We start from the raw sequence: 26,166 nt of genomic DNA, 5'->3' as shown, positions 1-26,166 counted from the left end.
CTGATATTAGCTGCATGCTCCAGGTCACTGTATAATAACAAATGGGGCAAAATGGAATAAATATGAATCAGGAATGCAGTTTATCCCTTGATAGGCTGGTAGATATAAATTGATGTGAAAGTAACATCAGACTTCAGACATAAAAATGGTTATAAAAGTAGCATTAATTCCTTCATGTCCATTTCTTGCACAATTTCACCAGTGTCATCTATAAGGCATACAGAGTAATAACACAGGGTGTCCAACCCAGAGAAGCTGGCACACAGCCACTGAAAAGATTGCTTTGGCTGAGTTGACCATATGCAAGGGACAAATGACATCAGGTTATTAAACACCTGCTGTCAAATCAGCAGAAGGAGTACAACTATAGGCAGTGCAGGCTGAAGAATTCCTATAAGGTTACCTTGAAGCTGAGTCCTAAGGATGAAATGCTAAAGCACATGAACCTGGAGAGTAGACCCTGAAAGAGCCAGCTCATTTTAACAAGGGCTTTCCATGCACCCCTTCCTAAGGTACTTAATGAGTACACCCAACACGCTTGGCACTCTGTTAAAAACAACAGAGGGAAGGAAAAGGAAGAGAAGATGTGTTCTTGCCTTATAATCCAGGTGGATAATCAAGCAAGGTAGTAAAATAATTTATCACTCAAACTGGGACACTTTTGAGAATGGAAAGAATTCTATTAAAAATTATGCTGCGGCAACATATGTAAACCAGGACTGTTCCTACAAAGCAGGACATATTGTTGCCGTATAGATCAGATATGTATAATTCATTCTTAAACAGCAAAATGCGGAATTGAATTTGAAATGATACAGAGTAAAATAATATATAAAATAGAACTAAAAGAGCATCTTGTCATAAATAAAGAAAACAAAACAAACTTATACCCCAAAGTTAGATACACCCAATTATAGTGAAAAATTAAAGTCAATTTAGCACCAATGGGCAGAAGCAAGACATAATAAGTAGAAAAAAAATCAAGCCACTCACTATACACTTATTAGAAAGGTTAAAATTCAAAATACTGAGAATTCCAAATGATGGCAAGCTATGGACTTGTTAGTAATAATGTACCAATAATGGCTCATCAATTTTAATAAACATATCACACTAATGCAAGATGTTCGTAATAGGGGAAACTGGAGGTTGAAGGGAGAGGGGATATGGGAACTCTGTATTTTACTCATTTTTTTCTCTAAACTTTCTTTTCCCTAAAAATAAAGTTTATTATTAAAAATGTGAATATCAACATCTGGAATATTATCTTGACATGGTAGTTGGAGGAAACTAAAGAACCCTTCTATAGGCATAAAGGGCCCCATGGTAGCACCACTGGACAGGTGTCTGCATGGAATAAAGAGCTGGAAGAAAGGAAATAGATTATTTTTTAAAGTTTTGTTAAATAAGAAAATCCAGCCCAGCATGCTTAAGAAGATTATTTGTACCCAATATAGGCTTAAAATCAGTCCCAATATCATGCTCAGCATTCATGATAAATAAATTACTGTAAGTAGATACATTGGCTTGGCTTCTCCTTCCCTTGGTATTGCTCCTTGGACAGGTTCCAACAGTACAGTATGCTGAGCATTCAGGGGCAAAATCAAAAAGAGAAAGTTAGGCAAAGTCCACCTGAGTCATTAGTACGAAGTGGAAAGGCAGAGATATAGACTGGAATACACCAGAAGAATTCTAGAACACATCCAACACTAGGAGCATTTTACTGGGGATGTTGGAGCCCTGTATAGGAGCTACTAGAGTGCAATGCCCAATAGAACTTTCAGAGATGTTGAAAATGCTTTATACCCATGCTGTCCAAACAATAAACACTAGCTACATATAGCTATTGAGAACATGAAATATGGCTAATGTGACTAAGGACATGAATTTTGAATTTAATTCAATTTTAATTAATTGCAGTTAAAGTAACCACACGTGGTTAGTGACTCTGTAATTGAAAATGCAGCACTATAAAATAGAGTGCACTCCCGAGACTGAACCAGGAAGAAACAGAAAATATAAACAGACCAATCACAAGCACTGAAATTGAGACTGTGATTAAAAATCTTCCAACAACCAAAAGCCCAGGACCAGATGGCTTCACAGGCAAATTCTATCAATCATTTACAGAAGAGCTAACACCTATCCTTCTCAAAATCTTCCAAAATATATCAGAGGGAGGAATACTCCGAAACTCATTTTATGAGGCCACCATCACCCTGATACCAAAACCAGACAAAGATGTCATGAAAAAAGAAAACTACACACCAAAATCACTGATGAACATAGGTGGAAAAATCCTCAACAAAATACTAGCAAACAGAATCCAGTAGCCCATTAAAAGGATCATACACCATGATCAAGTGGGGTTTAAACCAGGAATGCAAGGATTCTTCAATATACGCAAATTAATCAATGTGATAAAACATACTAACAAATTGAAGGAGAAAAGGAGAAAAACCATATGATAATCTCATTGATGCAGAAAAAGCTTTGACAAAATTCAACACTCATTTATGATAAAAACCCTCCAGAAAGTAGGCATAGAGGGAACTTACCTCAAAATAATAAAGGCCGTATATGACAATCCCACAGCCAACATTGTTCTCAATGGTGAAAAACTGAAACCATTTCCTCTAAGATCAGGAACAAGAAAAGGTTGTCCACTCTCACCACTATTATTCAACAGAGTTTTGGAAGTTTTAGCCACAGCAATCAGATAAGAAAGGGAAATAAAAGGAATCCATATTGGAAAGGAAGAAGTAAACCTGTCACTGTTTGCAGATGACATAATACGATACATAGAGAATCCTAAAGATGCTACCAGAAAACTACTAGAGCTAATCAATGAATTTGGTAAAGTAGCAGATACAAAATTAATACACAGAAATCTCTTGCATTCCGATACACTAATGATGAAAAATCTGAGAGTGAAATCAAGAAAATACTCCCATTTACCACTGCAACAAAAAGAATAAAGTACCTAGGAATAAACCTACCTAAGGAGGCAAAAGACCTGTATGCAGAAAACTATGACACTGATGAAAGAAATTAAACATGATACCAACAGATGGAGAGATATACCATGTTCTTGGATTGGAAGAATCAATATTGTGAAAAATGACTCTACTACCCAAAGCAATCTACAGATTCAATGCAATCCCTATCAAATTACTAATGGCATTTTTTACAGAACTAGAACAAAAAATCTTAAAATTTGTATGGAGACACAAAAGAACCTGAAGAGCCAAAGCAATCGTGAGAAAGAAAAATGGAGCTGGAGGAATCAGGCTCCCGGACGTCAGACTATACTACAAAGCTACAATAATCAAGACAGTATGGTACTGGCACAAAAACAGGAATATAGCTCAATGGAACAGGACAGAAAGCCCAGAGACACGTCCATGTACGTATGGTCACTATACTTTTGATAAAGGAGGCAAGAATATGCAGTGGAGAAAAGACAACCTCTTCAAAACATGGTGATGGTAAAACTGGACAGCTACATGTAAGAGAATGAAGTTAGAACACTCCCTAACACCATACACAAAAATAAACTCAAAATGGATTAAAGACCTAAATGTAAGACTGGACAGTATAAAACTCTTAAAGGAAAACATAGGAAGAACACTCTTTGACATAAATCACAGTAAGATCTTTTTTGATCCACCTCCTAGAGAAATGGAAATAAAAACAAAAATAAACAAATGGGACCTAATGAAACTTAAAAGCTTTTGCACAGCAAGGGAAACCATAAATGAGATGAAAAGACAATGCTTAGAATGGAAGAAAATATTTGCAAATGAAGCAACTGACATAGGATTAATCTCCAAAATTTACAAGCAGCTCATGCAGCTCAATATCAAAAAAAAAAAACAAAAAACAACCCAATCCCAAAATGGGCAGAAAACCTAAATAGACCTTTCCCTGAAGAAGATATACAGATTGCCAACAAACACATGAAAGGATGCTCAACATCACTAATCATTAGAGAAATGCAAATCAAAACTATAATGAGTTAGCATAAGGTATATTTTTTCTCGTTCTGATTTAATTCACTCTGTATGACAGACTCTAGGTCAATCCACCGCACTACAAATAACTCAATTTCATTTCCTTTGATGGCTGAGTAATATTCCATTGTATATATGTGCCACAGCTTCTTTATCCATTCTTCTGCCGATGGACACTTAGGTTGCTTCCATGTCCTGGCTATTGTAAATAGAGATGCAGTGAACATTGTGGTACATGACTCATTTTGAATTACGGTTTTCTCAGGGTATATGCCCAGTAGTGGGATTGCTGGGTAGTATGGTAGTCTAACACATATATATGGAATCTAAAAAAAAAAAAAAAAAGTTTATGATGAACCTAGGGGCAGGACAGGAATAAAGATGCAGAAGAAGAAAATGGACTTGAGGACATGGGGAGGGGGAAAGGTAAGGTGGGACGAAGTGAGAGTGGCATGGACTTATATATACTACCAAATCTAAAGTAGATAGCTGGTGGGAAGCAGCCACATAGCACAGGGAGATCAGCTCAGTGCTTTGTGTCCACCTAGTGGGTTGGGATAGGGAGGGTGGGAGGGAGATGCAAGAGGGAGGAGATATGTGGATATATGTATAGCTGATTCACTATGCTATAAAGCAGAAACTAACACACCATTGTAAAGCAATTATACTCTAATAAAGATGTTTAAAAAAAAAGATGCAGGTTGAAAGTATAAAAGGTAGAAACAATAAAAATAATAAAACAGAAACAACAACAAAAAAAACTACAATGAGGTATCACCTCACACCAGTCAGAATGGCCATCATCAAAAAATCTAAAAACAGTAAATGCTGGAGAGGGTCTGGAGAAAAGGGAATCCTCTTGCACTGTTGGTGGGAATGTAAACTGATACAGCCACTATGGAGAACAGTATGGAGGTTCCTTAAAAAACTAAAAATAGAACTACCATACAACCCAGCAATCCCACTACTGGGCATATACCCTGAGAAAACTATAATTCAAAAAAAGTCATGTACTACAATGTTCATTGCAGCTCTATTTACAATAGCCAGGAGATAGAAGCAACTTAAGTGTCCATCAACAGATGAATGGATAAAGAAGATGTGGCACATATATACAATGGAATATTACTCAGCCATAAAAAGAAACAAAACTGAGTTATTTGTAGTGAGGTGGATGGACATAGAGTCTGTCATACAGAGTGAAGTAAGTCAGAAAGAGAAAAACAAATACTGTATGCTAACACATATATATGGAATCTTAAAAAAAAAAAAAGGTTCTGAAGAACCTAAGTGCAGGACAGGAATAAAGATGCAGTTGTAGAGAATGGACTGGAGGACGCGCAGAGTGGGAAGGGTAAGCTGGAACGAAGTGAGAGAGTGGCACGGACATATATACACTACCAAATGTTAAACAGATAGCTAGTGGGAAGTAGCCGCATGGCACGGGAGATCAGCTCAGTGCTTTGTGACCACCTAGAGGGGTGGGATAGGGAGGATGTGAGGGAGATACAAGAGAGAAGATATATGGGGATATATGTATACATATAGCTGATTCACTTTGTTATACAGCACAAACTAATACAGCATTGTAAAGCAATTATACTCCAATAAAGATGTTAAAAAAAAAAAGAAAAAAGAATATACTATGCCCACTCTTAACTGCTTCCAGCACCATGCATACAAGCACTACTGCTCCAAATGGAGAGAAATTTGAACCAGCTGACTGTAAACCAGAGGGGGCATGTCTTGTACACCTTCATTATTCAGCGAAGAGTTAAAAAATGGCTATAGTGTATAAGACAGTATTTCTAAACATGAGATCAATAGATTCACATAGGGGAAACACTCGGGGTGGTTACTGACAATGTGAAGTTTGGGTATCCGTATCATATCTACTGGATCAGAATCACCTGTGTTGAGGAAGAACCAGTATTCTGTACTGTTAGCAAATTTATGTACAAAGTTCAAGAAAGACAGTATAAAAAATGTACTTTTTAAGACAAAAAAAAATAGAATGTATGTAGATGACATACATAAGTATATGATATTGTATACAAGCCCATGACAGTGGAAATTAGAGCTGAGATTATATAACTGAGATGAAGCCTGGATAATAAAAGGTTTACCATAAAGGACTAAGATACCAGACAGGAAGGTAATGTACTAACGTAGGCAAGAAGTGACAAGGGCTAGGTGATAAATGAAAAGTGAAAAGAGAAATTGGGAAATGTGGAGTTGAAGGCGAATGAGCAGGATAAATTAAACTATCAGAGAGAACTCTTGGTCACTGCACACAAGGTGTTGTCATTGAAAATATATGGGCTTTGGGTAAGAAGTTGATTTAGGTGGAGAATAATGAGCTCAGAATTGGGCATTCTGAGGTGGTTGAAGAATATCCACATGGAAGTTTTCAGAATGAGTTAAACACTGGGGGGACAGAGCTGAGGTAATAGGGTAAGATTGAGATAAACATGTCAGCATCATCTACATAGGGTCAAAAATTGAAATCACAGAAAGAGAAGAATGAATCTGAGCGACTGTCCACAGTAAGTAATTCAGAGAATTAAAAAGAAGCACAAAAAGCAGAAAGAAGCAGACTATATTCCTGTTAATTAAATTAAAAAAATTTTATTTGGTCTTGACCTACTATCTTCCTCCTCTCTGGTTGCCTTCTTCAGCAGCTTTTAGGCTTCTAAATTTCTCATAGTTAGAGGGTTCCTCTACATTTAGATTTTATCAATTAGAGAATCTGCCTTATAATGAGTATTAAAATAAACTGCAAAGTTTTTTTTCTTTTCTTTTAAAAAATGTCTCAAAAGGGAACCCTCGCACACTGTTGGTGGGAATGTAAATTGGTGTAGCCACTATGGATAACAGAATGGAGGTTTCGCAAAAACCTAAAACTCGAACTACCGTAATGACTCAGCAATTCCACTCCTAGGTATTTATCCAAAAAATGAAAACACTAATTCAAAAAGGTACATGCATGTCAATGTTCATAGCAGTATTATTTACAATTGCCAAGATATGAAAGCAATCCAAGTGTCCATCAACAGATGGATGGATAAAGATGTGGTATACATATGTATATATGTGTGTGTGTGTGTATGTGTATATATATATATATATATATATGCATACACATGTAATACTACTCAGCCATAAAAAATAATGATCTTTTGCCGTTTGCAATAACATGAATGTACTTGGAGGGTATTATGCTGAGTGAAATAAGTCAGAGAAAGACAAATGCTGCGTTATATCACTTATATGTGGAATCTCAAAAATAAAACTAGTGAATATAAAAAAAACTCACTTTTTCTCTCTCTTTTTCTTCAAATATCTCTAAATATCTTTCTTTGGGTCAAGTTACACTAAAATCATCTCTGCTTCTATTCCTAGCCCTTGAAGGAGAAATAAATAAGCCATCATTGATTGCTTTCACTTCTTCATTAAGCTCCTTGTTAGTGTGGAAGTTATTTTGCACAAAGTTTCTTGTTCATTAGAGTAGAAAATTTCAGCTTACTCTAAACGCTATTAGCCAAATAGACATAATACAAAAACTAGCCTTTAGTAATAAAGCCTCTGGGACTTCCCTGGTGGTCCAGTGGGTAAGACTCCATGTTCCCAGTGCAGGGGGCCAGGATTCAATCCTGGGTCAGGGAACTAGATCCCCCATGCACCCCACAACTAAGAAGTCTGAATGCCGCAAATAAAAGATCCTGCATGCAGCAACTAAGACCCGGCGCAGCCAAAATAAATAATTAATTAAAAAAAAAGAATAAAGCCTCTGGACTCAGCCTGTTTGGACAATTCCTTTTTCAACCTCTTCACAGAGGGACCTTAGACAAAGAGGGTTTATTTTTACTAAGCCTCTGTTTTCTCATCTGCATAATGATGATGGTGTCCTAGCTTACCTTATAGGGTAGTTATGAAAATTAAAAGAGAAAATATATTTCAAGTGCTTACATAGCTGGCACACAATGGTCATTTTTAAATGTATTTTTTTTAATGTATTTATTTTTAAATGTATTTATTCAAAATATGAAGTTTATTTATGCCATATTTTATCAAAGTAAAATGACATCATTATTTTATGCACCTCTAAGAAAAGGGGAAAATCCCGGCAAACTATGAAATGCCATTGACTACAAGAAGCATGTCAATTTCAAAGATGTTAACATGCGAAAAAATGTCTTAGAACTGAGTATATCAAGTAGTGTTTGTGGTATACAAAGTTGAAGAGTTGTGTGATTTCTATGACTGGCTAAGATCCATTTATACCAGAAACACAGCTGTGAGATCTTGTATGAAAATGGACAATATGAATCCAGAGAACACTCAGAGAGTAGTAATTAATATTATGGGTTCTGGATTGAGATAGACTTGGGTTCAGATCCCTGCTCTGTTACTTACCAATGGTGTATCCTTGGACTAGTTATTTAACTTATCCACCCTGCAGCTGTAAAATGGGAATAATGATAGTTCTGAATTTAAGATGACTGTGAGTATTAAATGGGCAGCAATACTCATGAAGCCTTCAACAAAGTACCTGGCAAATACTGTGTTTAAAAATTAGTACTTGCTAGCCATTCACAGCAGCACAGTGCCTTATCCTCCAGGGGTCTAGGGGCAGACCAATGTTAGGATGAGGTGAGGCATTCAGGGATAACATCAAAAATACGTGGGACCTGCAAAAAAAGCTATACCTATAAACCAAAGAGCAAACTTGAAACATATCTCAGGGAAAACACAATTGCTGGTCCTGGATAAATAAGTGTTTTTAGAGACATTGACACATGCCCTACATCCTCTCAAATTTACTTTTAAACATAAAATATATTTTTAAAAGCCTATGTATTAGTGTGTGTGTATATGGGGCTATGGAAGAGAAAGAAAATTTGTCTGTGGTACTCCTGATTTTTGTTTGTTTTTATTGTTGTTTTTTATACTTTGAATTTCCTTTCCTATGAGAATTTCAAACATATTTCAAAACACAAGTAAAAAAATTGCCCTAGGGGTTTCCCTGGTGGCACAGTGGTTACGAATCTGCCTGTCAATGCAGGAGACATGGGTTTGAGCCCTGGTCCGGGAAGATCTCACATGCAGCAGAGCAACTAAGCCCGTGTGCTACAGCTACTGACCCTGTGCTGTAGAGCCTGCAAGCCACAACTACTGGGCCCACATGGCACAACTACTGAAGCCCGTGCGCCTAGAGCCCATGCTCTGCAACAAGAGAAGCCACGACAATGAGAAGCCCCGCGCACCACAACGAAGAGTGGCCCCCACTCACCGCAACTAGAGAAAGCCCGCACGCAGCAATGAAGACCCAAAACAGCCATAAATAAATAAATTTATCTTAAAAAAATTGCCCCAGCACTCAAAAATAAAGGTAAATGGGAAAGAGATTAAATTATAACATCATTATGACCAGAAATGGATATATTTTATATCATCTTTATCATTAATAAAAGATTCTGACATCTAATCAAGGTTGAAATCAGAACATTCTAATTAATTTAAATGTTTGCTCCGGACATGGCTCCATGAATGGCAGTGGGGGGAGAACTGCATCATTATGATGTATTACCATGGTTTAGAGCAATCTGTCTGATGGCGTCTAATAAATGACTTTACATTGACATAAAACAAGTTAGTACACTATTAAGTACCATAAATCATATTTGGTAGTAGGTGTAGATGAGAAACATTAACGGAGATTGAATTTGTTTCAGGTGTTTGAAACTCATTGCGTTCACTTACCACTACACATTAAACAAAGAAATAGCTTTCCAAGTAGGAAAATGTATTAACCATTTGATTTCCACACACAGTATAGTGAGTGCAAAACAGGTGCTAAAATAAAGGTACAGTTTGGTGTCTAAAGGCTGGTTGATATCCAGGAAGAGGGTTACCAGGGTGACTGTACCTGTTGTAATAGCCACATCCATTCTGAATTATCAGTGCCTCCAGTGCACTTCATGCTAAATATCTTGAATTTCAACCCTTTCAAATGATTCCAGACTTCTAAGTTCAGTTAAAGAACTTCACTTGAGGAATAAACCAGGCAACTACATTAAAGAAGGCTTTACTATATCAACCTTGGGGATTGGTACTCAGTAAGAAAGACCAGATAGGGGAGCCTATGAAATTAAGAAAGTTGGCATCAGAGGGGCTAGCTCCAAAGAGAAGGAAGATATTTTAGGAGCATTGGGAAATCTATCAAAAAACTATTTTATACACCAAAAAGAGGGTGAACATTTTGGAGGGGCTGGCAATGTATTCTACAGATTGAAGTTTGCTGTCAAATCAGCAACAGAACGGCAATAGTAGTTATAGTTCCTGGAGTTTGAGTCTGAGACGAGAGATAATTTGAGTTTCTTGAATTTGATGCAATGACTTAGAAGGACTATAATCAAGACAGAACCAACAGTTTAAATAACAGCAACACCTCCTACAACTACAATAAAAACAAGGCAAGCACTCTACTTCTGAAAATGTAGTGAAACTCAGTGAGTGGAATTGGGGTATAAATTTAAAGCTGATCTAACTACAGAGCTGTCCATAACACTCAGCTTCTAAACTACTGATTAGGCTCCTTAAATTCTCCTTGCTAGAAAAACAATTAATTGCAGAGAATCTGAGATTATAGGCAGAGATTAAATGGCTAAAACTTCCAAAGTTTTAGAAGTACAGGAGTAGTGAGCTAGGAATCATGGTCTACAAAGGGATATAAAAATAATAAACCTGTGAGGTTTGGAAAAATCAGGACAAAAGAGGCCATAATCCTCCACTCCAGAGTGCTAACGCCTCAAGAATGATCATAATATTTATTTAATTTTTTATTTTGAAATAACATTATACTTACGGGAAAGTTGCAAGAATACAGAGATTCCCAAATACCATTTGTTCAGCTTTCCCTAATCTTAACATTTTATTTAGTCACAGTATGACTGTGAAGCCAAGCAATATGTAGACTTTATTAGAATTTCACCAACTTTCCCACTAAGGCCCTCTTTTCTGGCCCACGATTCAAAGATCCCGTCCTCAATTTAGTTATCACATCTCTTTAGTCTCCTCCAATCTGTGGCGGTTTCGCAGTATTTGTCCAGCATGGCCTTACCACTTTTTTTTTTTTTTTTTTTTTTTAAGCTGTACGTGGGCCTCTCACTGCTGTGGCCTCTCCTGTTGTGAAGCACAGGCTCCAGACGCGCAGGCTCAGCGGCCATGGCTCACCGGCGCAGCCGCTCCGCAGCATGTGGGATCCTCCCAGACCGGGGCACGAACCCGTGTCCCCTGCATCGGCAGGCGGACTCTCAACCACTGCGCCACCAGGGAAGCCCGGCCTTACCACTTTTGAAGAGTAATGGCCAGCTGCTTTATATCATCCCCGTATACATGGGTTTAAATGATGTTTCTCATGAGTAAACTGAGATTACATAGTTTTGGCAAGAATACCATAGGAGTGGTATTTTGCCCTTTATAGTACATTCAGGGGGTACATGATATCAATATATCTTATTACTGGTGATATTAATTTTGATCACTTGGAGTTTGTTTTGTGTGTGTGTGTGTGTGTGTGTGTGTGTGTGTGTTTCCTGAGTCTGTCCACACTACATGGAAGTTTAGCTGTCAGAGTGCTGTGGAAGGGATCCCTGTGTTATTAGAAAGAGAGGCAAAGCCCTGAGGCTGTTCTTCGGGGCAAAGGTTCCAGGAACAAGCATCACTGGTCTCCTGTGACAAATTCTAAACACCTTGCAGGTGCCTGCAGGAGCAATTGGCCCCAAGGATATGCAGTGGAATGGTGCCTTCGGCTGGCTGTAGACTTGGACCTTAGTAGACATCAGATTGTGGCCCCAGGGTTCCATGCTTGAAGCCCCAGGTGCTGCCCTGGGGCCTTCCTTCTCCTAGAAGGCTATAGATTTCTGGCCCACATGTATGCAGTTCACTGCCCTATTTTGGCTTAGGGCAGTCTCCCCTCTGCACAGCCTTTGGGCCAGAGCCAGTTGCTCAGTACCTGGTCAGGAACCCTTGGGCAAGGTGCCATTGCGATGTGACACTGACTGTGAGGTTGGGCTTAGTGATGATGAGGATTGGGGTTTACTTGATCAAAGCCTTGAGCCAGTCTTTCCATTTGGTCTGGAAAGAGGCGCCCAAATGCCTGTTGGACCAGTTGTCTGTCAGGCGCTGTCTAGCACTCAGCTTCATGCTTTGAGATGCCAGATCAAGTGTTCATCTCATTAACTCAGTTCTGACAAAACTGCTTTGACATAGTCTCTGGAGGTGACCAGATGTGGGCTAGGGAGAGGGAGAAGGTGAGGATGAGATGGCATTTGGACTGCTGGTTCAGTGATTAGAATGTCATTTCCATGGCCCTTGGTGGAGACAAAGGCCCTGAATAAAAACCAAAATTCTCCCTATTTAAGCATCCTTCCCAATGTAATGTTTTCTTTATTTCTCCTTTTAGCTTATCCTGATGGTAAGGTAAAAAAAAAAAAAAACCTGGTAGCATATGAAAATCAGCCATGGGAGGACAGGAAAGGGGAAAAAGAGTCATGTGTGGGACTCACAGAATTAATTCAGTCACTAAGAAGAAATGTCGGCTAAGCATCAGGGGGAGACAGGGTGGGTAAAAGAAAGTGGGTTTGCAGCAGAGGCAGCAGAGCTGGTATCAATTTTCTTATAACACAAGGGTGCAAATCCTCACTAGTTTTTCAAGTAAAATATCAAAGAATGCCAATCCATGACCTGACAGCAGTTCTCCCAGTTGAAGGTGAGTCAATATTGCTTAACATCTTTCTGTGGTTACTGGCACTACATTCTCTACAGTCATATTGTGACTGCATATATCATTGCAAGACACACATGAGACGAGATGGCAGTTTCCTCAGAAAGTCTTTAAGGGCACACAGATATGTTCAGTTGGGAATGTTACCATCAGATCACAGAGCTATCTTTTCTTCAACTAACATAAAACTGCACAGGAGGCAGTAAAATAATAAACATGTAAATGGAGGAAAAGAACAACCAAAGAACACTAAAAATATCTGGAAAAACAAATTATATTGTGAAGAAAAAGCAGCACAAAATGAAACAAAATATGGCCCATCCTTGTGGTGTCTTTGAAGTCCAAGTTTAATTTGTTCTGTGTATGTGTGTGTGTGTGTGTGTGTGTGAATACAATAAACACTTTTATACCATGTAAGTCTCATCTCTTTCGGATTTGGATTTTTGACTAAGCACCAGTGACTTCTCTTAATCGGAAAGAACAATGAAGGTGGCAAACATATCTCTGCCTAGGGTCTTAATAAAGCTTTGAAAACTGTAATTTAACAAATTGTCTTTTCATCTCAAAATGGGATTGTAACCCATGTTGGAAAGCTTCATTAACATTTGCTCCACTCAGTGAGAGCCCTTCTAGTGGGGCCTTTGCAAATGACTAAGGTGTTGTCAGACTGAAATAAAAGCTGCTTCGCCCAAAGCACTTTTCCAATTTTAGAAACCATAGAGTGTAAGCTTCTGCCTTTAGGTGAGAAAACAAAAGTCCATTGAGATTAAATATTTTCTCTGAGGACATTTACTGAGCTACACAAATGATACTGGAGAAGAGAAAATAGAAGAAATATTAATTTGGTGCTATTTGGTGTTATTTCTTTTGTGTGTGTGTGTGTGTGTGTTTAAATACCTCTTCTCTTTCAGGTGTTATATAACTTTATCTTCACAAAAATCCTGTGCTGTATTAATTTCCTTATTTTATAGGTGTGAAATTAAGGATTAATGAGGTGAAATAACTCATTCAAGTTCACACAATGAGGAAGTAGCTGAGCCAAGGTTTCCAGCTGATCCTTTGTCACCAAATATGCTTTTATATGCTATGCTGAAATGAAAATTACAATTCTGTATAATATATCCTCTAACAGAAAAAATAAAGGAGTGATCTCATTAAACTATTTATTCAGTTCTACAAAATCTACTTGCTCATTTTTCAGGCAAAGGAAAATATATTTTCTTTCTTCAAAGATCTTTAAAACTCTTCCCATAGGAAAAAATATATTTATCTCTATATTTTTGAGAGTTTGGTGGACAGATATTTCAGCAATAATTTTCAAGACTGTACTAACCTCCATCTCGTTAGATGCTTTTACAAAATACATCACGCTTGACAGGAATTATTTCAGAAATACTGGAGAGACAGGAGGGTGGGAGATGGAGAATCATAGGCTGTGACAAAAGTAACTGCCTGCAAAGAGTAGTGCTTCTTGCTCTCTGAGATTAGAGATAAATTAATCCCTGAGTCCCCACATGCCCAAGTGTAAGGAGCAAATATAAGTTCAAGCATCTAATGAAGTGATTTTGTAGTGGAAGCAAACTGCAAGCCATGACTCACCTGTGCTTTTAAAGGCTTGATTTTATGCAGAACTAAAAAGTAGGAGATGAAAAACTGGTCATTAAATGAAAAACCAGAGGCTTTGATTATTGGAGGGAATGAAAATAACATTCTGGAAACTATGCCATATTTAATTGTTTATATCCTTTTCAATCACTGATGCACATGTAGGTCCATAGTCCCTTAGCCTGTGTCTTCATGTTCTCCTTTAATCCTCCAATCATACAATAGATCAAATTAATGCATTCTGAGGCAGCACAACTAGCTAGAATAGGGTGATTGTGCTTCCTGGGTTTGATCAAGTTCAGCTCATGTTTGAATGCTCTATGTCAACTTAGGGCCTAAGTAAATTAGAGCAACAGTCTCTGCTGGAACATTAGGTAAATTCAACCTGATTGCACAAGTGAGTGAGATTTTTGAGAAAGATCATAACTGTGCATTAAAAACACAAGTAAGTCACTAAGTAATCTGTGAAAATCAGATCATTTACTATTTGGAGTCTAAAAACATGAATGGAATAAAGGCAAAAATTAATTATTAACTGAAGCAAGAAACCCCTTATTTACACTGGGATCACAGTGAAGGCTGAAGTGATCCTTTAGGGGGGCTTGCTCAGTGGTCTCACTGTCCCAGCATTATGGACAGCAACTAGGAACTTAGAAAAAGAAGGAAGAACTTGTACAACCTGTTCTGCTCCAAATTAGTCTAAACACTGCTGCTATTCAGAACTTACTACCCAGAGTTAAGAGTTGATTTTGTTTAAACATTGTGTGTATATTCCATATAAATTCTATCATCCATAGAAGAAACATGAACTAAAGCAAGTGTGTCTCACAAGTGCTTTGTGTTTATTTGTTCCCTTATTCTTTCTTTTCTTCTTCTTTTATTATAGTAGTGTAGTAGTAGTAGTAATAATTTTGCCAAACTTTCCTGATAAATTCATCCTTTTAGGTGACTATGTGTTGCATATCAAATACAGATCATCCCAAACTAATATTTATTAATGTTGCCTGGTTACTTAAAGTTACAAGCGTTCATATCATCGACTACATGTAGAAGAAAGCCAAGATCTGATTTTGAAACATAGGAATATGTTCATCAGGGAAGAACAAAGGAAAACTCAAAATCATATACTACCCAACCATTTTTAACAATGTTTGAAGAGCCTACAATATAACTGTGTTAGTTTCCTATAGCTGCTGTAACAAATTACCACTACACAAATTTGTGTTGTTTAAAACAACACAAACTTATGATCTTATAGTACTGGATATCAAAGTCTGAAGTTAGTGTCACTGGGCTAAAGTCAAAATGTCTTTAGGGCAGCATTCCTTCAGGGTCCTCTAGGGGGGGACTGTTTTCCTTGCTTTTTCCAGTTTCTAGAGGCTGCCCACATTGCTTGGGTCATGGCCCTATACTACTCCCATCTCTGCTTCTGTCATCATATCTCCTCTGATTATCTCTCACTCTGACATTCCTGCCTCCCTCTTATAAAGACCCGGTTTCCACCTGGTATACTTCGGGAGAATCTTTGCATCTCAAGATCCTTAACTTAATCACATTTCAAAGTTCCTTTTGCCGTATCAGTAACATATTCACAGGTTCTGGGGATCAGGATGTGGACATCTTTGGGAAGCCACTATTCTGCCTTCCACAATAATTATCATCACTGTAGTCAATTAACTGAATCTAAGAGAAGAATAAGACATGAATTTTATCCACAAATAATTGTCAACATGGATCCTTTTGTGTAAGGTCCTCCTCCTAATATTTGCATTAATTCATGATATATTAAACCACTCTGATTCTTCAATGTATTTAAGTAAACTTGCCTGTGGTAGATTGTTTACAAAGTAGCTCCAATTGTTCCTCTCCTTGTACCTGTTTACCTTTGCAAATGTAAGTTTACAACTCCTCCTATCAAGAGGTGAAGTATATTTCAGCACATTAAAATCTGGCTTGTTTTGTGACTATTTTGGCAAATAGAATATGGAGAAATGATGTGTAAGTTCTGAGCAAAGACCTCCAGAGGCCTCGGGAAGTTCCACTATTTTTCTTGAAACTTCTATGACCTGGGCATAAATCTGGGCAACCTGCTGGAGGAGGAAAGACCACATGGGGCAGAGCTGAGTTGTCCCAGCTCTGTAGCCATCCTAGACTAGCCAGACCCCTGCTGACTTGGCCACTGACCATAGATGTATGAGGGAGACCAGAAAACACTAGATAAACTTCCCAGCTCACCAGAGACTTGTAAGCAATCACAAATGCTTATTGTTTACAGCTGCTAATTTTGGGGTGGCTTGTTACACAGCAAATGCTAATGGATACATTGCCTTATATAATAACAGTTTAATATTTCTTAGTGTTCCAAGTGGATATGACATTCTCTCCAAAATTTATAATCTTAGATTCTTGTAAAATTCTTAAAAACTCTTTTAAAATCATGTTCCATACCTTTTATTTGGGATAATGTCTGTGTGAATTTATGTCTTTGAATTACAGTCTGCCTCATGAGCATAAAAATCTTCAGTTTAAAAGTTCATTCAAAGTTGCCTTTATAAGGTGTTTTAGAAATGATAACAATAGGTTGTGTCTCACTTTGGAAATTATAAAATGTCAGCTGGCAAATTATTTTAAGATTTTCTCATTAATTTTCTACTGCAATTATATTAGGATAAATTGTTTTAACAAAAGCTCTGGAATACAGTGAATACTTTTAGGGGTTGAGATCATCTCTCTTTTATGAGCTTACCTACTTATAGAAAATAATATTGGCTCTTATAGTTTCTTTTTCCAATTAACAAAATACTTTTCTAAACTATCTGTTAATGGAGACTTTTTAATAAATAAAGACATGTTTTTCCTATGTTCACTGAAAATGCTTTAAACAAATATCTTTGTGTGCATATCTGTAAATATATATACATATATATAAAACATTCCATGCCTTTAAAAATTCTGTAAACTTAGACTGAACTTCAATAATTTTATGAACTTTGTCTTAACAAGTGCCTTTTGCTGAAGTTTTCTTCTACAGCAACATTAAAATGCAGTTCTTATTTATTATTGATGAGATGATCTGCTAATTGCAAGAACTTTTCTTATCTGTAATTATTTCCTGTCCTTGCTTTAAATATCATAAATATTGAATATCTTTCCCCACATCACCAGTATCTCAACAGAGAGTTTCCATAAATATAAGCATCAGTGTTATAAAGTAGCTAGAATATTTTTGGATAATTTATGCAAATAACTGTTATTAATTTATAATAATAACAGAAAGTACTGATATGAGAAAGAAGAAAGATATCTATAGAAATAAAGGGTTAAGGGTTAAGTTGTATATAATTACTAAGCTTTTGCATGAAATATATAATTTTAAATTAAGGGGAGCTAGGACTCTTTTCACTTAGTAACATCATAAAATGATTCACTGGAGGAAAGTAAGTTAATTCCTCATTGGATTCTCATTTTTCTTTTCCTTTTTTCCTTCTTCTTCTAGAAGTCATATGGAATTTATATAGAGAGTTCTGCAAACATTAACATTCATTTATATAAAATTATTCTAAAATTCATGTGTGTCTCTGCAGATGAGAAATTTCTAAATGTACAATCCACGTTTCATACATTTAGGGCAATACCATATTATGGCATAGTACCTTAGAATACACAGAACACAGCGTATTAAATATGTTAACCGGCTTCCCTGGTGGCGCAGTGGTTGAGAATCTGCCTGCCAATGCAGGGGACACAGGTTTGAGCCCTGGTCTGGGAAGATCCCACATGCCACCGAGCAACTAGGCCCGTGAGCCACAACTACTGAGCCTGCGCGTCTGGAGCTTGTGCTCCGCAACAAGAGAGGCTGCGACAGTGAGAGGCCTGTGCACCGCGATGAAAAGTGGCCCCTGCTCGCCGCAACTAGAGAAAGCCCTTGCACAGAAACGAAGACCCAACACAGCCATAAATAAATAAATAAATGTTAACCAAATTTCATTTTTGTAAACCAGTGTTTTCACATATCTGACTTCTTTCCATAATTATTTTTATAGGCACCAGATCCAAAAATCACATAGCATACCAATAGTAGGAATCTCATATTTCAACCAGAAACCCTTATTAATGTTTCATTTTCTTTTTTACTATTTTGTACTGCTCCGGATGAGGATGGGTTATATTACATAATTTATAAGGATGACGACTTCTACCTTTGGCCATTTCTTTTGTCAATTATCTTGAGTAAATGTCAAAATTGTTACACTAAAGTCAACAGAGAGTGAATGGAAACTCTTTTCTGTGGCTTTACTTTTCTTAATTCATTAAGATAAAAATAAATGACATTGTAAATATCTACATTAAGTGTACCCCAATCCCTAGACATCCAACTAAAAAATATCATAAAGCCATAAACAAAGAGGATTGCACCTGTAGAATAAAAAGGAGGGAAACAGTCCTCAAACTGGAGATTGGTAAGCGGTTGTATTTTTTGAAAAATCATCTAGTTTCAACATAACCTCATAAATATAACTTCATATTCCTTATTCTCATTAAACCAAGTTGAGTTACTTGATACACAAGAATGGTCTCATCATAACTACTGTATATGTCCCAGTACAAAACATGGGAGCAACTATTAGCAAAATAATTTATTTTGAAAATTTTTCTATTTCTGTGAAGACTTCAATGAAGGCTAATTATCCATTAACAAAAATAGGACTGTGCCTCCCTGTTAGCTGTCACTAGGTTAAAAAAGGAAAAAGAACAGAGCATGGAGTTTGCTTCCCAATGGAAAACCTGAGATCATTTATTAATTCTTTATGAAATTCAACTATACTCTCTTATGTAGGGGCCCTAATGAGTGTAAAAACTTCAAGTGATTTAGTTTAAACAGTAGTAGCTTTTAATTGACAATAGAAGTATAAATGTGGTCTTCGTTAATAATGTTGCTAATCCTATTTCCTGCATTTGATTAAATGTACCATTTAGCTAATAGACATATTTTATATGTGACATTATAATATACCATAATCACTGAGGCATAATCATCATCTACCACAAAATATTCCAGACTGTATGCCCAGTGGGTATACACATATTATAGATAATTCTCACAAGATCCCTGGGAAGTAGCAGATTAACACATTTATATTCACGAGGTTAAGTGTCATGCAGCTAGAGAAGTAAATAGCAGGTTTCAGGATTAAAATCTAGGTCACTGCTGGTTCCAGAGCCTTCACTTGTTCCATTTCACCATCATTACTGATAAATCCTCGTGGAGTTCTAGCTTAATGCAGCACCATTTGTTAGATGTTTGAAGTACAAAGACAGGTAAGAAATTGTCCTTGCCTCTAAGGAACTTACAACTTAGTTGTGGAAACAAGGCACATACATAAAGAAACATCAGTATAAAAGGGCCTATCAGAGCTGTTTTTGTGGGAGTGAAAGGAGGTCGGGTCCCCATTGGAACAGACCATAGAGGAAGTCAATAAAAGAGGATGCCACATTTCACACTGTATTACATGGTTGCTTCAGGACATCTGTCTAGAATAGCAGTGAGGGGGAAAAGAATTACATGCTTAGAAATAAATCGCAGACTAGGCAAGATGCCTTACTTGTCTACTGTAAATTTGAACTCCGAATCAACGGCTCCTTACCTTCTGGCTATACTCAGCTGGTCCGGCTTGTCTGTTTCCACTCCTAGGAGCTTCAAACACACTCCTCAGCTCATCAAGGGCGATGGAGAAGCGTTCGATCCTGCGCCGACCACTCAAGGAATCCTCCTTCAGCACTTCTGGCCGGCCATAGTCCCTAGAGTTGTCACTCTTGTCCTCAGGAAACTTCTCTTCAGGCTCTGAGCTCAACATCTCTTCTCCGACACTGCGGGGCAGATTTGGGGGATCTGGAGGTCCAGGCATTGAAGCTACCTCTCCTTCAGGTTCAAGCAATTTGTTTTCTTGAGGCTGGAAGAGCCTGCAACGACTGCCCCTGGGACTACACTCATTTTTCTGGTAATCGCTGGACTCCCATTTCTGCCGCAGGAGGTTCAGGGAGCCCTTCTGCATTGGAAACATCGATGATGCCAGGTTGTCCTGCAATATCAAAAGTCCTTTCATCAAAGATATGCATGTGAGTAATTTTCCAAACACTGTGTTTAGGAGTGCCAGCTCTTGGGATTTGTATTTCAGTGTAGAAATCCAGCTTTGCTATATAATTTCTGGCTCTTGACCCTATGAAGCTATGTCAGTTAACCTAGAATTAGATTATGGAGAGGACTGATTTGTACAGCCGAGGACATTTGACTCTAAAGAGACAAAACTAGGAAAACATGATTTTCTTCCCTCTTCTATCTATGTAAAATCAGTCAATAATTACTTACAAAGTAAAATTTGAGCAATATTCACTCATCATTTAGTATGTTCTGAGAAAAGAGCAATTTAACAAGTCCAACAGGAGTGAAAGGGGTTTGTTTCCTTCCTGTAACCATTCAGGATTTTCTTGGTTTCTGCAAATGTATTACTTTAAAAGTAATGGACTAATAGCTAAAAGTTACTAAGTTTTTGCTATAAGAAAAACACTTTGAAAATAATTTATATGTATGTTTTAATGTTTTAATCCCAACATTCTCACAAGGAGTTAGTTGCTACTATGAACACTATTTTCCAGGTAAGGAAGTTGAGAAGTGATTTGCCCAGGGTACTGTGTGACAGAGCCTGGATTTGAAACACATCTGTGTGACTCCAGTATCTTCCCTTTTAACCACTGGAGTGTAATGTCTCTTTTTTACTTTAATTCATATCTCATTATGAAAGTGATTAAAATTTAACTTTGTTATAGAGTTTCGTGGTGAGTAGAAAAAGAAACCAAATGGTAGATTGCACTTTTAACAGAAACAAACACATACGCACACATACCAAAATCATAGGCATCACGAGCTATACACTAGCATGAATTTTTATCATAGAAATAGCTACTTTCTGTTGTAACCCAAAGATTCTACACTGCAAATTTGGGGCTTCAAAAAATAAATTCCGCTCTTATGGGATGATGCATTTTCCTGGAAAAGTATTAGCACAGGGGGTATGGTAAACAACCTTACTTAGGTTAAGTGAAAGTATCTCAAAAGGTCACCTAATACAATGGCTCCAGACTTCTTTGACTGCCAACCACATTATAAAAAACATTTTATGCATTGGGACTCAGTGCATATACAACATTAATAAATTTATACACATATATATATGAAACAAACTTTTGTTTTCATTAAATAATACTTTCCCTTACTATGTGAAATGTCTGGTGATATTTTCTACTCTAATATCCTTCACTTAAAAAAAAATGTTTTCTATCCACTAATGCTTCATGGATTGCTGGCTAGCTCTATACTTAGAGCAGGAGTTCAGTCCCAGGTTGGGTTTTACTAACTGTGTGACCTTGCAAAAGCTTCATTGGTAAAATGGATTTATATACATTATGGCTTTATTTTGAGGAATACATTAGATAATGCATAAAATGTCTAGTGTGAATTAGTCCCCCAATAGCTGTTAATTCCACTCCCAGCCCCATCTCTGGCTAACTCATTTTAATCACTCAAATATTTATGCTAAACAGGAGCCTCCTAGATAGGAAAGTTTTCAGGAGGAAAGAGGATATTTTAAGCCACAAATCCATAGACTGAACAGACCAGGAAATTTGGCTTTAATAAATTGCTAATTAATAAATTTGGATTAGTCTCTTATTATAGAAAGTCTCAATAAAACAGTAGCACCCAATAAGACCTGAATATCTGTTTGGGAAAATGATCAGCATATGTTGAGAATCTAATCAACATATGCTGGAAATGCCTGTGTCTCATGTGTAAATGGACTTCAGAAAAGATCTTATTAGCAAGATCTTATTAGCAATGGTGGGAACATTGTCACAGCTGGTAATAGTGACCTCATGAGGTGATTTAATGAAAGAATTGTTTCTGAGCCAACCTTGCATAGTTAGGAATGGAAAGTTGGGAGGAAAAAAATTGGCAAATGGAGGAGGAAAACCATTTTTCTCATATAGAAAAGGTGATCCAAACATTCAAAACTGATTTGGAACTTCTGGCTCTAGATAAAGATGGAATAGACATATTTTTCTCAATTCCTCTTTCTAAATATAGCTAAAAACACTGGAACTAATATGTAAAAGGAAACGAGGACTCTGAAAGGTGGAGCGAAGGCAGACAGCCTAGGAACTTTTGCACTTGAGGAGCAAGATGGTGGTGAATTCCCTGGGTTTTCTTTTAGTCTTATATATCCAGAACATGTTGCTCGAAGAGACACTAACCCAAAGACTCCAATGGGAACAAACAAAATTCCCTAAGAATAGCCTGCTCTCTCTAGCTAAGAAGTAGGAAAGGGGAAAGTTAGCAAAGGTGTTAGACAATAATTGCTATATGTCAGGCAAATAATGAAATATACCCAAAATATGTGTGGGTTTTTTCCCCACATCAACAAATTCTCCAACTCTCTGGACTCCAACTGGGTGTCCTAAAGTTCAGTTTAATTTTGACACTAACTGTCTGGCATTAGCACAAATTCCAAAGGTTAAGGTCTCAGTTCCACAAGACTGCCCCCACTTCAGAGGCCAGTTACAAGTTCCAGGTTGCCACCTGTACCTCTGACCAACTGGCTACAAATCGGGGGTTCCCATGATCCCCCTTCTCAGGTTTGGTAATTTTCTAGAATGGCTCACAGAACTCAGGAAGGTACATTACTTCAACGTACCTGTTTATTTTAAAGGATACAACTCATGAACAGCCAAATGCAGAAGATGCATAGGGCAAGTATGAGGAAGGGGTGTGCCACCCTCCCAGCACTTTGATGTATTCACCAACCCAGAAGCTCTCCAAACCCATCATTTAAACAGTTTTCACAAAGGTTTCATTACATAGGCATGACTGATTAAATCATTAGCCACTGGTGATTAACTCAATCTCCAGCCCCTCTCTCCTCCTTGGAGGTCAGGGAGGGTGGTTAAAAGTTTCCACCTTCTAATCATGCTTTGGTGTTTCTGGCTAGCAACCCTCATTGTGAAGCTATCAAGGGCCCCCAGCCACCAGTCATCTCATCAGCATACAAAACACACTCATCACTCCAGAGGTTCCAAGAGTTTTAGGAGCTGTGTGCCAGGAACTAGGGACAAAGATCAAATATATATTTATCACAAACACCAGTGACTTTGCCCCTCACTGACTCCCCTCCCCTTCCCACCACAACCATCGTATCAGAGAAAACTCAGTGGGAGCCAGGATTTTCATACCCACTTGATGGTAATAAGACCTTTCTCTAAGATATCAGTGGAAGCCATGTAAGGATCATGTATTTCTGCACCACCTAGTGGTAATGAGACATTTCTCCCCTTCCCTGCCTGCATCAGAGGACACAGAGTTGTCAGCTAGAACTTTCACCAATATTCACTGTTGGTGAGGCCTCTCTTTTAGCAGTGGTATCAGTGGGGGCAACGTGGAGAGCAATAAAGGGGGAACTCTCCCTTTCCCAGCCAGCCAAGGTGAAATCCCACCTCCACCTAACAGTAGTGGATTGCCCCTCTCCAGGGAGTCAAAGGATGCTAACTGGGAAAACTGAACTTCAACCCCACTTGGCAATAATGAGGCAACTCCTCCCTTCATCTTGTGAAACAGATTTAGGTAAGATCCAAAGTTCATAACATAAATGCCCAAGTGTCCAGATAAAACTGAAAATCACTGGTCATACCAAGAGCCAGGAAAACCTAATGTGAAGGAGAAAAAGAATCAACTGACACCAACATTGAGATGACTCAGATATCTGGAATTATTTGACTTTTAAAACAGTCATCATAAAATTGCTAAATGAACAATTACAACCTTCTTTAAAAATGTTTAAATGGAAAAGGCTTAGCAAATAGAAAATTAAAAAGAAAAAAAGAACCAATTGAAATTATAGAATTGAGATATAAACAACCAAAAAAAAAAAAAAAGGAAAAGAAAAAACCTCACTGGATAGTCTCAGCAGAATGGAAAGGACAAAAGAAAAGGATCAATGAACTTGAATATAGAATGATTAGAAATTGACCAATGTAAACAACACAAAGAAAATACAGTGAAAAAAACAGAACATCAGAGACGAGTGAGACTGTAAAAAAAGATCTAGCATTCATGTCATTGGGGTCCCAAAAGAAGAGGACAAAGATGGTGGTGCTGAAGAACATTCAAAGAAATCATGGGTGAAAATTTCCTGAATTTAGCAAAAGATATGAAACTATAATAAAAAAGCTGAGGGCTTCCCTGGTGGCGCAGTGGTTGAGAGTCCGCCTGCCAATGCAGGGGACACGGGTTTGTGCCCCGGTCCGGGAAGATCCCACATGCCGCGGAGCGGCTGGGCCCGTGAGCCATGGCTGCTGAGCCTGCGCGTCCGGAGCCTGTGCTCCGCAACGGAAAAGGCCACAACAGTGAGAGGCCCGCGTACCACAAAAAAAAAAAAAAAAGCTGAGATAATCTTTATGACACATCAAAACCAAATTCCAGAAAAACAAAATTTTGAAAAAAAAAGGAAAGGTTGAAATCAGTGAGAAAAATATGACACCTTACCTATAGAGGAAAAGCAATTTGAATGACAGTGGCTATCTCATCTCATCTCATCTCATCTATCTCAGAGACCATGGAGTCTAGGAGGAAGTGGCACAATATTTTTCAAATGCTAATAGAAAATAACTGCCAACCCCGAATTCTATTTCTACCAGAATTAACCTTCAGAAATGAAGGCAAAATGACAACATTCTCAGACAAAGAAAAACTACGAGAATTCATTACCACCAAATTTACTCTAAGAATGACTAAGGGAGTTCTTGAAATACAAAGGAAATTATAAAAGAAGAAATTTGGGAACACTAGGAATGAAGAAAGAACAACGTCAAGAGCAAAATCATGGATAAATACATCAGACTTTCTCCTCTTGAGTTCTCTAAATTATGTTGATGGTAGATGCAATAAATATAACACCATCTGATATGGTACTCAGTATATGTAGAGAATTTATTTGAGATAATTATATTATACACTAGGGATGGTGAAGGGATAAAGGACGTAAAGTTTCTACCTTCACTCAAGCTGGGAGAATGTGGATGCCAATAAACTGTGATAAGTTATATATGTATAACATGACACCTAGAGAAAGCACTTAAAAAAATCCATCACACATGAAATAAGTTAAAATGCACTATAGGTAAGTCAAAATGGATTCTGAGGTATTCCAATAACTCACAGAAGGCATGAAGAAGTAAAGGGAGAAACAAAAAGCAGAGGGAACAAAGATAAAACAAAATAAAACAGCAGGCCTGATAACAATTATTACATAAATGTAAATGGTCTAAAAAGACTAATTAAAAGATAGCGATTACAGAGTAGATAAAAATCAATCATTAACTGAATATATATATATATATATATGAAAGGGCATTATGCTGAGTGAAAAAATCCAATCTCAGAAAGTTCACATACTGTATGATTGTATTTATATAACATTCTTGAAATGACAAAATTATAGATATGCAGAACAGATGGTTGCCGGGGGTTATGAATATGGGGGTCAGGTGGGTTTGACTATGAAGCAAGATCTGTGTAGAGGTGAAAAAGTTCTGTGTCTTGATTGCTTTGGTTATAAAGAATTAACAACTACAATGAACGTACAACAATCTACACGTGTGATAAAATGGCGTGAAAATATATATACACATTGTGCCAATGCCAACTTCCTGTTT

The 26,166-nt window shown here is 37.5% G+C and overlaps 1 protein-coding gene across 1 annotated transcript in view; it reads right to left on the bottom strand.

Annotated features, from left to right (window-relative positions):
• XIRP2 (xin actin binding repeat containing 2) overlaps window positions 1–26,166 on the bottom strand; it is a 604,615-nt gene that overhangs the window by 281,017 nt on the left and 297,432 nt on the right. Inside the window, exon 5 of the mRNA XM_079924291.1 lies at window positions 20,052–20,486. Coding sequence (XP_079780417.1) covers window positions 20,052–20,468 — 417 coding nt within the window. The 5' untranslated portion in view covers window positions 20,469–20,486. The remainder of the gene's footprint in view (window positions 1–20,051; window positions 20,487–26,166) is intronic.

This window comes from Stenella coeruleoalba (assembly GCF_951394435.1).
Source record: "Stenella coeruleoalba genome assembly, chromosome: 6".
Classification (NCBI taxonomy): domain Eukaryota; kingdom Metazoa; phylum Chordata; class Mammalia; order Artiodactyla; family Delphinidae; genus Stenella; species Stenella coeruleoalba.
Note: the sequence above shows the minus strand (reverse complement) of the source record. Positions and strands in the feature narration are given on the sequence as shown.